Raw genomic sequence first — 14642 nt, 5'->3', positions numbered from 1 at the left:
CAACTTACTTCGCCAACATTAATATAATGCCAAAATATGAATGGTACTTCGTAAACAAAGAGGATGACGTCTCGATCTGCAAGCACGTAACTTACAAAATTACTTTTATAATTTATATCTGCGCTCATTCAAACTATTTAACTTATTCACGGTCCTAAAAAATTTTTTAAAATCAATGTTGATTAGTTGTCTGACGCACGAAATTCTGTATTCTTAAACCTTGCTATTGTATTAGATGGTTTGCATGCAATGGTTACCTGGGGGGTGTACTCGATCTCTTACCCCTTATGTGGCCAATACGGGGATGTGCCGCTGGACAGAGCGTTGTCAGAGTACAGAATCTAGACACACTAGGCACAAACGAACCATTATTAAAAAGGCATTTAATTTCCACAAATCGCGACATCCATCCTTACATCATTCAATAAAGACACCAGGAAAGCTTTCCTTTTTAGATCTGATAACAGGTCGACACAACAATGTCCTTATCTAACGCGCAATCTTAATATTTTGGCCAACTTAATCAGACGAGGCCTGTAAAAATTCAAAATGTAATTTACTGCAAATGATATAAACAAAAAGGTCACCAGTGGCGAACCGTCGAACCACAACAGAAACATAAACACACATTCCAATTATTCGCTGGCAGATACCTTTGTATGTACCTGTTTTTATAAAACTCACTTGGGATCATAAGCGGAGCCGGCTGGCCATTTGGTCCGTTATTCTCTATTGATTTGGTCCCATAGAGGAGCGAAAAGAGTATCATTCCATCTTAAAACAATTTTTTTCTATGGAGCCCTCTAAAGCAAATACCGTTGGGATAGTAAAAATTCTCCTTCCCTGTGTACAACTCCTAAGACCTTGCAATTCTTCCGAGCGTGTTCAGGTCTTTTTCCACAAAATGCAAAGGATAATAAACCAAACCATCGATTACTACTTGACTTACCCTATCTAAGGATCAAACCAAAGACACAAAGCCAACAAGGTAAAAATGATACCCTATTTACGGTTCGAGATCCTCAGCGGTACTTACCTACCTAGCCCATACATGTATATAGGATTATCCCCCACCCCCCCCCCCCCCCCCCCACCCCGAAGACTCCAAGTGTCACGTGGCAAGCAAACATGGATCGGGACGACGAATTCCAGGTTATTCATGAATTTTCTGTTGTTAAATGTTGCTTTTGTTATTTAAATATTTTTGAAGTCAGATATATGAAATGACTCATATCTTTTTTTTGGTGACATGTCACAGGAAGTTTCAAGTCTTTCATAAAAGCGATTCTCGTTGGTCACGTGATAATTAAGGCAGAAAGATTTATGTCGGAAGACATGCATGTTTGACCACAGAAAATAATTTAAGTTTATTACAAAGTGCGATGGAATAATTACAAATTGCGACAGCTTAGTTTTTTACAAAGTGCGATGGACAGTTATTACAAATTGCGACAGCTTTTTTATTACAAAGTGCGACACGGTTTATTACAAATTGCGACAGGTATTACAAAGTGCGATAAATTTATTACAAGTTGTGTGTTTAGGTTTTCTAAAGCGTCTTTTTGTGCCTTGACATCTTCATTCACGGAATTTTAAAACTTCGTCGCCATCTTGACACTGAGACTTACGGAAGGTTGCCATAATGGCAATTTTGTAATTTCACATGTGAAATTACAAATTAACGCTGAAATTTCGCGCCAAAAATAAGGAGTAATTCGTCCGTCCACTAGTTTTTCACCTTGCGTTGTATAAACTCAAACAACTATTCAACCCAGAGTCGGCTAAAGTGAAAGGTATTTACCTCCACTTCGGTGAGGCCATTTGGACGATGGCGTCACTAACTACTGCGACCAGAATCCTCTTCGTTTTTCCTTTCACATTTTTAACTTTGGTAATCCCAGCGAGGTATACATAACAAAACCACTAATTGCAAAGAAAGCAAAACCCTGAAGGCTTCTGGTAGTAGTGGTAAAACGACGTCATCGTGCAAATGGCCTGTTGATAAACATTCAATCGTCACTTCACATCAGAGAAAATCGCACTGACAAAGCTTTCAAAAACTGGCATTTTAATATCTTCTTTCCACATATACTCTAGCTAAATTAACACTTTCTTACACTTTACCCTACGAGGCGTTTTTTTACATGTAATTTTCATATCAAACAATACGGTGCCTCTTTTTACGTCATCTCTACAGGAATATCAAAAAATGTTAATTTTAAACTTCCATGTTCTGTTTCGTCAATTCTACAAAAGGCTCTTTTTTTCAGAAATACTATGTCGTGGACGAACTAAACTTTACATATATTACAACGTTTAGCAACCTGTTTTATAATAACTTTTCAACAGTCTTAATAGCAGTCTTCTCGAGTTAGCAATGAGCCGGTTGCAGCATAATGAGCATTATTTTTGTAATGAGGCTTGCGAGAACACTGTTGGAAACGACATGGCCTTCGGCGAAAAAAAAAAGAACCAAGTAATTTCACTTATATTCATGGAGGACCGCCAGTAAAGCTTACGTGACAGACACGAGCATATGGATAAGGAAGATGAAGCAACTGAAACTCCAGAAAGAAGAGACTACCATACAAAAGTCACTTTGTGCTTGACCGCAATTCTCAAATCGAAGCAAACAAAAACAGTAAAATCATTGTTTATTGTGCCCTGTTTTCTTTGCCTTACAAAATACCTACATAGTAGCTATTGTTGTTGGTTTTCTTTTTTGCAAAGTTGGTTGCTATTTAAAAAGTAACGCTCGATTACGTATTAGAAAGACAATTAATTATATTCTGATTCTCACCCCCAAGATACGGTTAAGATAAAGCGCGAGTTTTCTGAAACCACTCCTTTGTACCGGAGGATTTTTTAACGGTTTAACGGAGAGCTCGGTCGAAGGCGGATTAAATGAGAGAGCTCGAGAAAATGTTGCGGAACACAGGAAATGGTTGCAGAAAACTCCCACACTTTGAAACCAGGCCCAAACACTGAAACACCGCAAAAAACCGAAGAAAAATAATAATGCCGAGTATCTTTTGTATGGTAGTCGCCGGAAGATAAGCTATACAACTGATGAAAAATAAATCATCGCCGAGAAAGGACAACTGTTCATTAACGTGGTTAAACATTAGTGCACACACCTTTTATCTATTTGTATGGCTTGGCCACAACTACATACCTAAACAAAAAAAACGGACTTGTTCTTGGAGAACAAAATTGGTATTAACTGCTTGGAGATTCCTCCACCGTTACGAACAAAATTAAAGGAGAGCGAACTGTGCCTCATCATTGAGCACTGAGAAGATCACCTTGATAAATAGAACAGAATCTCGGCCAAATGACCTGTTATCATATTATCCAAGACTTTCATTATCGCAAGGCGCAGGATACGCTGTTGGAAGGGTAGAAAGAGCTTGCGATTTGAGCGAATCCGGGCCAGGCAAACTAGCGTCGATGCCGCCCTTCGCAACATGTCCACACTTGTACCGCATAAGTTCTCCGACGGAAAACCAGCTTGGGCCAGAGCACTGCCTGCCGAATAAGCACTCAAGGTAGAGGCCGCATCCTCGATAAATTCTAACAACATGGAAATGCACGCTTTGCTGTCGCCGAAACCAACAAAGGAATTCTCTCCTTGTGCAAGGTTAGACAGAAGAACAAGGGCAAATTCTCGCGTCACTGGATTACCTCTCTCCCCGACCAGACGAACCAACATGCCATAGAGTTCATCGACGCGTGTTAACGGGGGCGAAGAGAGAATCAGGTCAACATTGGCCTCTAATATGCTCATCTTGGCCAGGGCCTCTAGAACAAGTTGTCTCGGGGATAGCGAGGTGCCCGGAGTTGCTGTCGGCATAGGGTCTTCAGCGGTAGCGGAAGGGCACACGAACCAATGCAGCAGTCCATCCAGAAGCGGCAAACTGATCGCTTCAGGGTAAAGGGACAAGTCGAGCTGGCCCGCTATATTGGCTATGATTACCAACGCGTTCTCACGCAAACCCTCCAGACAATACCACCACCAGTCTTGACGATCATCGCTGGGGGACTCGAGCTCAATATCCTCTTGGAGATACGAATGACGATAAGCCACGCGCTTAGCATGTCTATGATGGAGCAGCAGCAGACGACCCACGATCAATAACAAACCCGCGTGCCGCGCCATTTCAGCGTCATTTAAAGGAACGAAAGAAAGTCCTCGAAGAATGTTTGACACGCAGAGACAACGCCGTGAAACAGCGTCTTGGGTCTCAGTTCTTAAACAGAGCGGAGCGTCCTCTTTGCCGCATGATTGTTCTTCAATAATTGGTTCTTGTTTCACGTTCATTTTACCCACAACTTCTCTTTGAATATATACGTCGGCTTCGGAATCCTCAGGGTCCGAATCCAAGTCCAAATCAAGTTCCTTTTTTAAATTAGCGGTAAACTTTTCATCATCGTTTTCGTCCGTAGAGTTCTCGTTCTGCTCCTCTTCTGTTTTAACGACAGTATCGGGTTTAGATTCCGAATCCTCCTTAACCGAAACTGGACAAGAGGATTCTTTTTTAAGTTCTTTACAATTCACCATACACTTTCTGTCTCTTGGACAATTCATGTCCATACACAAAGCCTCCGACTTCTTTTCTCCAATGCTAGAGAGCTGTTTTTGTTCGCTATAAATTCTTAGAACTTTTCCACAGTTCAAATCCTCGGAACACTGCAATTCCGTATCGGATTTCATACAAGTGCTCTGGCACTGCTGTTCAGTCAACATAGAACCCATATGTGTCTGTATATGAAGAGTTGTATCTCCACCGCCCATCAGCCAGTTACTTGAACCGCTCTGAAATCCCTCCCTGGAAAACTGAAACGTTGAGCCGACCAGCACGGCGCTAAAACTCCGCTTAGCGTTTTGATTTATCTTATCAATCTCTTCCTCTTCCTCCGTGCTTCGCTGGCACTCATCTGCCTCCTTCTCAGATGGCTCAAACACCTTAGCACCCACAGTGATCTCGCTCTCGTCAAATGCACCAAAAATCTCCGTCAGATACCGCCGGAAGTGATCAATCAGGTTTTCCAGGAGACCCGGGAGTTGCGATAACATGAAGTACGCTACGGTATTGTCGTCATACAGGAGTATGTTGAGTGTATCCAGAGCCCAAGTGGCCTCCGATAACAAACCAGATTTCAATGACATCATAACTCGCCAGGCTTCCACGGGACCTGAAAATTATAACATTTGAAAAGGAATAAATTCCCGTTGCTTCTACGTTGCAGTTTTCGGAAGTTAACCCTTTAAGTCCCAATAGTGACAAACATCAATTTTCTCCTAACAAATATCCATATGTTGCCAAGAGAAATGGTTATGAGAGTTAATAAAATGTCCTCTAAAGAGAAAATGCTTTGATCTGTTATCAAATTCTCTCAACTCTTTAAGAAAATGTATGGAGATCAGTTTGGAGAATTTGTATGTGGATATCGGGGCTTAAGGGGTTATAGGAGCTTCAGCATCGACGACGGCAACGACAACGAGGAAGTCAGAAGAGCAATACGTTTAATAAGCAAAATCACCACTCTGCACGTACAACACACTTTTTTGTACATTTCTTTGCCATCATTGCACGACTACTTCGAGAAATTCTCTCACGGGACGTTTTATGGAGAACGTAAACACACCACAATGAATTTTTTTTCTTATTCTTAACTTGGGTTCGGTCCCCAAGAATTCAATTCCGGGGAGATTTACTTTCATTTGACATTTCATTTGAGTTGAAATAATCTTCATCGCGATCATTCCAACTCACTTAATCAAGTGTAGACAAATTCTCCTGGAATTAAATTCCTACGAAAACAAAAGAAAAGAAAAGAAAATTTTGTTGTCGCTTGTTAAAATCCTCCATAAAATGTGAAATTGCTGTTGCCGCCGTCGGATCTTAAAAAGCCCTCTATTATTTCGTGAAGTTGCGTATGCTAAACTACCTATTAGAACCAATCCTTAGGCCAGAGTTAACAGTTAATTATTTTTAAGTGTTTGGAGGCTGTTTTTCTTTCTTTTTCAAAAATGCTTTAACGGACTCGCGTGGACACAGGGTAACACGTTCATGTTAACATAAATTGCTTTGGATGGATTTTAACATTGGAGAGCACCTTTAAAGGACTCATCTGTGTAAAAAGAATTTTTCTTTCTTCTATTTCGTTTTTGTTTCAAGTATTGTCAAACAAAAAATTGCCAAACATACCTAAGTCTCTAGACGTAAGCTTGCGTTTCTTGGTAAAGACAGGCCTTGTGGCCTCAACACAGTCATTAGGAAAGGGCATATCCCTCTTTACAGCTTGCTGTGACTGCTGCTGCTGTTGCTGCGTTGCTTGTTGGTGAGGATACTTCATCTTCTGTGACGCCTGCAGTGACTGCGCCAATGGTTGCCGGGACGACGGTGACGGCGAGGGGCTGGGACGATATGGCGGAGTGGCGGCGGAATATTGGCTTTGTTGACGGCCTGGGTATGAGCCATAGGGAGGTGCTGGGGAGAACTGGGGCGGAAGACCGCTTGATGAACGAGGAGCTCGCCCACTGTGTGCCCCGGGAGGGTAATCAACAATGTGCTCTGGTTCTGTTGAAGGGCTGTACTGGGAGCCCCACAATGCAACATGCAGCTTATCCTGTGGGCTTGCACTGGGCATCATGGAATGCGACGACGAGAGCGCCCCCATCAATGAGGGACTTGCCCGTTGAGGGTACTGCGAATGTGGATAGTTAGCCGCTGGATGCCCTGATTGTGAAGTCGACTGTTGAAAGTACGGCGACATGGAAGGGGGTCCCGGATACATATTACGTTGCGACATGTATGGAGGAAGCCCTGCCTGGGGTTGATTGGATAAGCTCTGTCTCCTATCCCCAGAGTACGGATACGGAGGTACTCCAAATGAATTGGGAGGAGTCGGTTGTTTCATTTGAAAATTAAGAGAACTGTCTCTAAGGTCAGGAAAACTTTTACTGCTATTTTCGTAGCTAGATTCCGCATAGCTATCCCTAGCGTTGTAGCTGGGAGGCAGACCGACAGGAGATTCGTTTGTCATTGAGTTGTAGGACCCGTGAATGGAGGAAGTTTCCCGCTGGCTTTGTGTAAGACTGTTTGTGGGTATAATTGCCTCCGAACATGTAACAGTAGCATTTGGAGGAGGAATGCCTGAATTTTCCAAAAGGTTAATCTTTATGTCATCAATGGAGTTTTGCTTGGTATGTTTCATTTCAAAAGAGAGCAGGTATCGTGAATACTGGTTGCGAAGGTTATTCACTATACTGGGATTATCCATAGGGAGGTTTAAGGCCTCTAAGACATCCTGCCATAGCTTTCTTCTCACAACCTAAGAAGAACAACGGTTGCAAGTGAGTACGGGAAAACAAGTTACCAGCCCCCAGCGAGGGAAAGACGTCACCACTCACAAGTCCAAGGCGGGAAAACTTGTAACCAGTCTCAGCGTCGCGCGGGAAAACATGGGTACTTACCATTTACATGCAAAAACCGGAAATTCCGGTTAAAAAATTGAATGATTAGTGCCATTCGGTTTGTAGCCTCCCACGCAGACTCTCTTACGGGTTCGTCACGCGTTTCTGCCCCACAAGGAACGCATTCAGGAGCGCGTGACGAACCCCTAAGAACGTCTCCGTGGGAGAATATTCCATTTGGGAAGCTTCAGAAAATACGGGTTGTGATTTGAAGCGATTCAATTTTTCTACTTTTTTTAGTTTGTACAGCTGATTTGGATATACTTTGTTACGGGTTCTTCTCCCAACACGTCAAATGTCCACCCAGGTAGTTTGTGTACATGGTAAGCACCCCACGTAACCAGTCCGCAAGGAGGGAAAATATGTAACCAGTCTGGCAGTCCAAGTCGTCCCAAGCGCGGGAAAACATTTTGCCTGTACCTAACGCGGACAACTTGTTACTAGTCGCAAGCGCGGGAAAGGAAACGCGGAAAAACTTCGTGAAGACGTGCAGCTGGTTGAAAGGGCCTGAAACAGGTAGCTAGCCGCAGCGGGGTGAGTTTTTATTAAATAAACTCACTTCTTGTAAACCGCCTCTATCTCGGACTACAGTGAAAAACTTGAAGAGATCAAGAGGTTGCCTTGCCACCACAGGAACTTGGCTAATCTGCGTGCCTATAAAAACAAAAAATAGTTGAAAAATATTTCCCATGCAATCGAGATTTTCACTGAACACAACACAAAAGCAAAACAATCAACTTTTCTTGTCATACCGCAGAAGAAAGTACTAACATTCACAGTGATGAACGAGATTTTCGACATCTATTTAACAAGTACTCTAAAAAACTTGGATTTCACATAATGCAGAACCAATCCAAATGAGAGATGTTTGAAGTCGGGGTCGTACAACTCCAAGAGCTAAATTGAAAATCTTTCAAAAAGAAGAGTAACGTGAAAATCGCATCGCGGGACTCTTTGATTGATACTGCATCATAAAAAAATTCCATTAGAGTTGTCAAAAATTTGTAGAAAACACTTCAAACACTTGGCTGAATGCCCAGATATCACTGTAAATCTGCGGATGAAATGTTTAAGTTACTGGCTAGCCCACAGTAAAAAAAACCGCTTTCTTTCCTATGCTGGCTATTCCCGTTATATCTTCGGAGACCCAAAGGAAGTCAGTCGGGCTGGGAAAAACGGGGGCGAACGTTTTCAAGGACGGTTGAGAGAGCCCCTGGCATGCTACTCTTAAAAAACCAGTTCCACGACTCATTCGAATGCTTGACTCTGCTTGATTTTTTGTGCCAAATCAAGGACAAGAATCTATCGCGCCACTGTCGTGAACTTCTTATACGAAGGAGTTTACCTGCAAAGTTGACTGTTCGCCGAAGATCGCCGTACATGTCTGGGTTGTGCAGAAGAGCTTTCTTCCAGAAGAGTTTTCAAAGAAAATGGGGGCACAAAATCAAAGATATCCCATAATTTAGCATGTCAGCAAAACAAAACGAAAGGTAAGATTTCCGTATAAACCGAGACATTTATTATGCATAAATGTTCCGACTCTATTCATGTTAACTATTGGTGAGAAAAAGTAGGAAATTATTGCATGCATAATAAATGGCAATCTAATTAAATCAAAAATGCACCAACCCGAAGAAATCAGACTGTGGACTGATCGAAGGTATTCTTAAACACCAGTGTACTTCTAGGTTGGTGCATGCAACTCCGCAAGTTTAGTCTACCAGTTTCGTTCGATCCTCTTGTGTCACTGAAGAGAAATATTTAAGTACAAACCTACAAACTAGGGCAAAGAATTTTCTCCTGCACGTGACTGACAAGTATGCCGAGTAGGCGTAAACAGTCACGCACAAGATTTCGCGCTCATATGTTTTAACTTTTAATGACCTGAATCGGTACGTAGAGTTATATTAAGAGGAAATCGTTTTGTCTCTGTCCAGTTTTGAAAGCTCTCCTGTACGAGCCAGACAGGTACGGCGAAAAGTCGAGTTTGCAAGTTAACTCCTTCCTATAAGAAGATCACGAAAGCAGCGCGATAGATGCTGGCTTCCGATTTTTGTGCCCAATCAGAGACAAGCACTCGATTGAGTCGTGGAACTGGTTCTTTAATAGCAGCACCCCAGGGGCTCTCTCGCCCGTTTTTGAAAACTTTCGCCGCCGTTTATCCCGACCCGACTGACCGCCCCTGGGCCTCCTAGGATGTTCCTGTATAGACGGACAAACCAGGACATCAACTATACATTTTCCTCCACGCTTTTTAAAGATCTCTTTCCAAGTTACCTTGACTATTCATGAATTCCTGGTACTTATCAAGGAATTCCTTCCTTTCTGGTTCATCAGAAAGTTCATATAGCTTGGAGAACTGAAAAAGCAAAATTATTCACCAACATTAAAAAATGTAAAGAGTTTTTTCAAGTCTCTATGATATTTTCATTAAAAAGGATCCTAATCGGCAGAATTCAGTAACTGCAGTTACCGAGTTTTCTAACAAGAATGACCCTTCTTCCCCTCCCGAAAAATGTTTCTCCAATGCAAAATGATCTTTGGATGGAAGAGTTACATTGTAACTGGGAGTAGGAAAAACATACTAGGTAAATTTCTATTTGGAATATCATTGAGGAAAAAATAAAAAGTCTCAAAAATATTGTATCCGTTGTTTCCTTCACAGGCATCTGCCTGTTTTAACGTTGATCAAGTCTAAAATAGGTCCAAGATATTGAGATACTGAAATGGACGAAATTTTCCCGAGTACAAAATATGAAAATTGATCTACACTTGTAAATAGCGCTTAGGGACTGGTCAAAAAAGTATAGGGGGAGGGGGGGGGGGGGGTGGGCCGGAGCATTTGGAAATGTGGTTGATAAAAAACACATGACCCACCCCCTCCCTTCGGCACAAAAATGACTGACCCACCCCTAAAGCAAGGTTGGAAATTGCATGACCCACCCCCTAGTTAAAACATGGATGTTTGGTTTCCTCTTAATAATCCAATAAAACCTTGTTCTGTGCTTGACACAATTTGCTGATACACTAGCTGCGGTGAAGTATATATGAAAATAATTCATTTTTGAACTGCGGTTGTAGATGAAAGTGAAGAATGATCATCGCAGTAAATTTTCCAATTAAAGCAATTGGAAAGAAGAAGCCTGAAAAAAAAAATCAGGGCTTCAAGGGGATTCGAACCCGTGCCCTCCGCGTTACCGGCGCATTGCTCTACCAACTGAGCTATGAAGCCACACATTGGGAGCGAGGTCAATTTATTGAGTTCATATCTCCCGTGAGGAGTGAAATGATGTGAAGTATATATGAAAATAATTCATTTTTGAACTGCGGTTGTAGTAGTAAATTGACCTCGCTCCCAATGTGTGGCTTCATAGCTCAGTTGGTAGAGCAACGCACCGGTAACGCGGAGGTCACGGGTTCGAATCCCGTTGAAGCCCTGATTTTTTTTCAGGCTTCTTCTTTCCAACTGCTTTAATTGGAAAATTTACTGCGATGATCATTCTTCACTTTCACACTAGCTGCTACAACCAATATCAAAATCACAGAAATCATACCTTTCACTGAAAAGACAAAAGTGAAAAACCGAACATTTCTTGTTTCCATGGACATTATGAGTCTTGACACAAATATACAGCAAAACGAGGGTACATTGAAATTGTCTGTCACAAAGCAAATTAAAATTTCTAGAAAGACAACCCATTCCTACACATTACTTGCCGGAAATGTTTAGATTAATCCTCAAAGAAAATTTCTTCCACTTAAATGCAAAGCACTTCCTGCAAAACTATGGAACTGCAATGGGCACAAAGACAGCAGATTTGATTCCTTTGCCAATATTTTAATGGCATATATTGAAACAACAACTCCAAGCAAAACTGTCTTCAGAACAACAGTTTGGAAATGCTACATACACGATGTCTTTTCCCCATGGGACATTAGTAAACCAGACATCGAAGGGCCTTCATTGAACAAGCAAACTTACATCACCCAACTATTGAATTCACGGCTGAAACATTTGACACTGAGACTGCGTTTTTAGACACAGTTGTATACAAAGGCACAAGATTCAAGGTAAAATCTATCCTTGATGCAAAGACACATTTTAAACAAACAGAAACCTTCTTGCACACACATTTCACCTCGTGTCACCCTCCAAATGTTAAAAAAGGATTTGTCAAAGGAGAAGCCTTGAGAATCCTATGAAAAAACTCCCCAGAAACAACCTTTGAGAAAAATAATTCAAATTTTAAAAAAAACGCTTGATGGACGGAGGCTACCCACAATCTTTGATAGAAAACCTACTATCAGAAATAAAATTCACCAAAGGGAGTCTAAGCTTCTAAAACAAAACAACAGGAGGAAAAAGAAAAATTGCCATTCGTGACACAATATCAGCCCTCAGTGTCTACTATAAAGGAAGCTTGAATGAAAAAATGGAATCTTATACAAAACCAACTATAACCTCAATAAATTTTTAAAGAACCACCAGTCATTTCCTTACAAAAAGGAAAATCATTAAAGGACATGCTCGTTAGAGCAAAAAAAAAGGTTAACAGAGGGTTCCACGCCCGTATAGGTGTGCGGCCTTTCACCCTTTGTATTTTTCCGCACAACACTGAGGTTTCTGAGTATTTTAGCAATAATTCCAGCTGGCTGTGTTTTATATAACAAGTGTAGTCAACTGTCTTGTTAGTAGTTAGTGCCTATTTATGTAATAAAATAGGGTGACCCACCCCCTAAGGGTATCTGAAAATTGCACGACCCACCCCTTGCACTAGGCTCAAAACCTCATGACCCACCCCCTCTCTGCTCCGGCCCACCCCCCCCCCCCTATACTTTTTGACCAGTCCCTTAAGAAGAAATAACGTATTTACTCCCATAAGCGCCGCGGCTTCTTTCTCTCAATTGCGGCGCTTATTCGAATAAATACGGTAAATAATTATTATTTTTATTAACGTCACTCAATGAAATTATAAAAGAAATAGGCAAATAAAGAGAGGGAATTTTCTGAGTTTTCAAAGTCCTGAGAGAAAATTATTAGCACATGAACCACATACCTTGTCATACTGTTGCTGGTTCTGTTTCGATGAAGGAAACTGGTATGAAGACTATAAAACAGGACAAGCAAAAAGCTCAGTGTGATTATAAAAGCAGCTCACTTTTGAGAAGAGTGATAGCCTGGAATCTACAGAAGGTGATATTTGAATAGACCTCATTTGCTTGATGGTCTTGTTTTCCCCATGTAGGTCATGTGATAATACTCTATTCATTCAATTTCGTCTTTTTCCTGGTGTTGACCAAATTTGGAAGATGCAAGCAATAAATTCAATGGCATATTAATCGATGGTACATTTGCCTGGAAACAAGGCTGCATGAGGAAAAGACCACGGATCTTTTCCAGGCGGGCCGCCTAGCTATTTATCCACCAGGCCCCAGTTGTTCAAAATCCACTGGATAAATCACTATCCAGTGGATAGCGCAATTGGTTTCCCTGACACTTATCCTTTGGATAGTGATTTATCTGGTGGATTGCGCTATCCAACTTTTGAACAACTGGGGTCTGTAAACTAAAAAAACTGGCACTCATCCGCCACTTGCACATCTCCCATAATGCACCTTACTTGCCCCCCAACAGCCTGCGAAAACATCTGTTTCTCCTCGCTCTTCGCCACTGGGGACGTTTCGCATGGAGGAAATTCCATACTGATGATGAAAATCAATGGTAGTCATGGGGTTCCAAATATAAATTTGTCCAATTTTATGTGTCTTTTGGTTGATTTTGGAAAAGTGTTGTGTTCATCTGCCAACGCGCTCCAACAAAACTCAAATGCTTCTTCTAGAGAAGACTATATTCCACAAATATTGACTGTTTTGATAGAGATTCTTTGCGTTTAGATTTGACCTTTTTGGCCTTTTGTCTTTTGTCTGTCATTTGTAAACAATAACAAAAACAATGTAACTACTCCACCAACCAATCAGTGCTTCTGACCGGATTCTGGACGGATTTTACGTCATCAGTATGGAATTTCTGTCACTGAGTCACAGACGTTCCTCCACGCGAAACGTACCCAGCGGTGAAGTGCAAGGAGAAACGGATGTTTTCGCAGGCTGGCCCCCCAAATGTTGCATAGGCATTGTTTTCAATTTCTCTTGGGACAGCTGTAATACCCAGCAGAAATGAAAAACAAAGGTTATGCAAAATTTGGGGGGCAAATAGGGTGCATTATGGGAGATGTACAAGAGTGACATGGCTATCTGAAGTTGCAACAGCCCAAAAAAAACAAAAAAAAACATTGTTCGATGGACAGAGTATCTTTAACATAAAAACACCTGTTTATATCCTGGAACTGTGCCACGAAATAGGCTAGAGTTTACAGGAAAGACTGTGTGGAGGTTATCTTGATAAGACCTTAGAAATATTTTGAATGTATAATAAAACAATTATTGAATTCAGCTTTTGTATGATGTGAAGAATTATGCAGATCTCGGGTGCCGTTATCCACCTAAGCCTTCACCTTGATGACAGCCTCCTTGATCTGTATAGTTCTTCACATTATACGAAAGCTGAATTCAATACTTGCTAAAAGCCTGGTTTTTGTATGTGGTGAAAATTTCAGAAGATCAGGGATGTCAGCCTTGCTTTTGCAGCAACCTAAACAATCCCGCAAGTGCATGCATTGTCACTTTCAACCCATGAGACAAAAATCTGAGAGTAAGAACCTGTATTTTCCCAAGTTAGCCTTGACAGGTTTATACATAAATGGTAATTAGCACAATTTTAGGCTATTTAGGTTCTTATTTTTTGAAGCAAAAATATACAATGTAACCATATCTGAGAGTATTCATTGGTACTCAGCTTATTGCTTATATAAAACCTGCATGCCATTACATTGCAGATGGAGTGATAAGGCACCTCTCTCTCCAAAGAGGATCCTGAATGTTCCCCAAGTGTACATAATTTTTTTAGATGTTTAAGAAAGTAAGAACCTGTTTCAAATTTTAGGCTAAACCCGTAAAAAATAAAAAAAATTGTAAATTGCTTTTTTACCCACGGAGCACTTAAGAGTTCATGCGAATTTGTTTAAACGTGTCCGTGCGTTCCAGATGGAAATGGAATTTGGAAGTGTTGGTTTTTGAGGAGACGGGAAAACCAGAGTACCGG

At 41.3% G+C, this 14642-nt stretch overlaps 1 protein-coding gene and 1 non-coding gene across 3 annotated transcripts in view; one reads left to right on the top strand and one right to left on the bottom strand.

The window, feature by feature from the left end:
• Positions 1-2051: 2051 nt before the first annotated feature.
• Positions 2052-14642, bottom strand: part of LOC140952898 (uncharacterized) — a 28941-nt gene continuing 16350 nt past the window's right edge. For both annotated transcript variants that reach the window (XM_073402350.1, XM_073402358.1), the window contains exons 7-11: positions 12538-12588; positions 9758-9839; positions 8040-8134; positions 6213-7338; positions 2052-5196 (exon numbers count right to left, since the gene is read on the bottom strand). In XM_073402350.1, the coding sequence (XP_073258451.1) occupies positions 3302-5196; positions 6213-7338; positions 8040-8134; positions 9758-9839; positions 12538-12588 (3249 nt within the window). In that variant the 3' untranslated portion in view covers positions 2052-3301. The remainder of the gene's footprint in view (positions 5197-6212; positions 7339-8039; positions 8135-9757; positions 9840-12537; positions 12589-14642) is intronic.
• Trnat-ggu (transfer RNA threonine (anticodon GGU)) lies at positions 10845-10917 on the top strand. The gene has a single exon. It is a non-coding gene; the product is annotated as a tRNA-Thr (tRNA).

Source organism: Porites lutea, chromosome 1, assembly GCF_958299795.1.
Source record: "Porites lutea chromosome 1, jaPorLute2.1, whole genome shotgun sequence".
NCBI lineage: Eukaryota > Metazoa > Cnidaria > Anthozoa > Scleractinia > Poritidae > Porites > Porites lutea.
The sequence above is the reverse complement of the archived record's forward strand: the minus strand, read 5'-3'. Positions and strand labels throughout refer to the sequence as shown.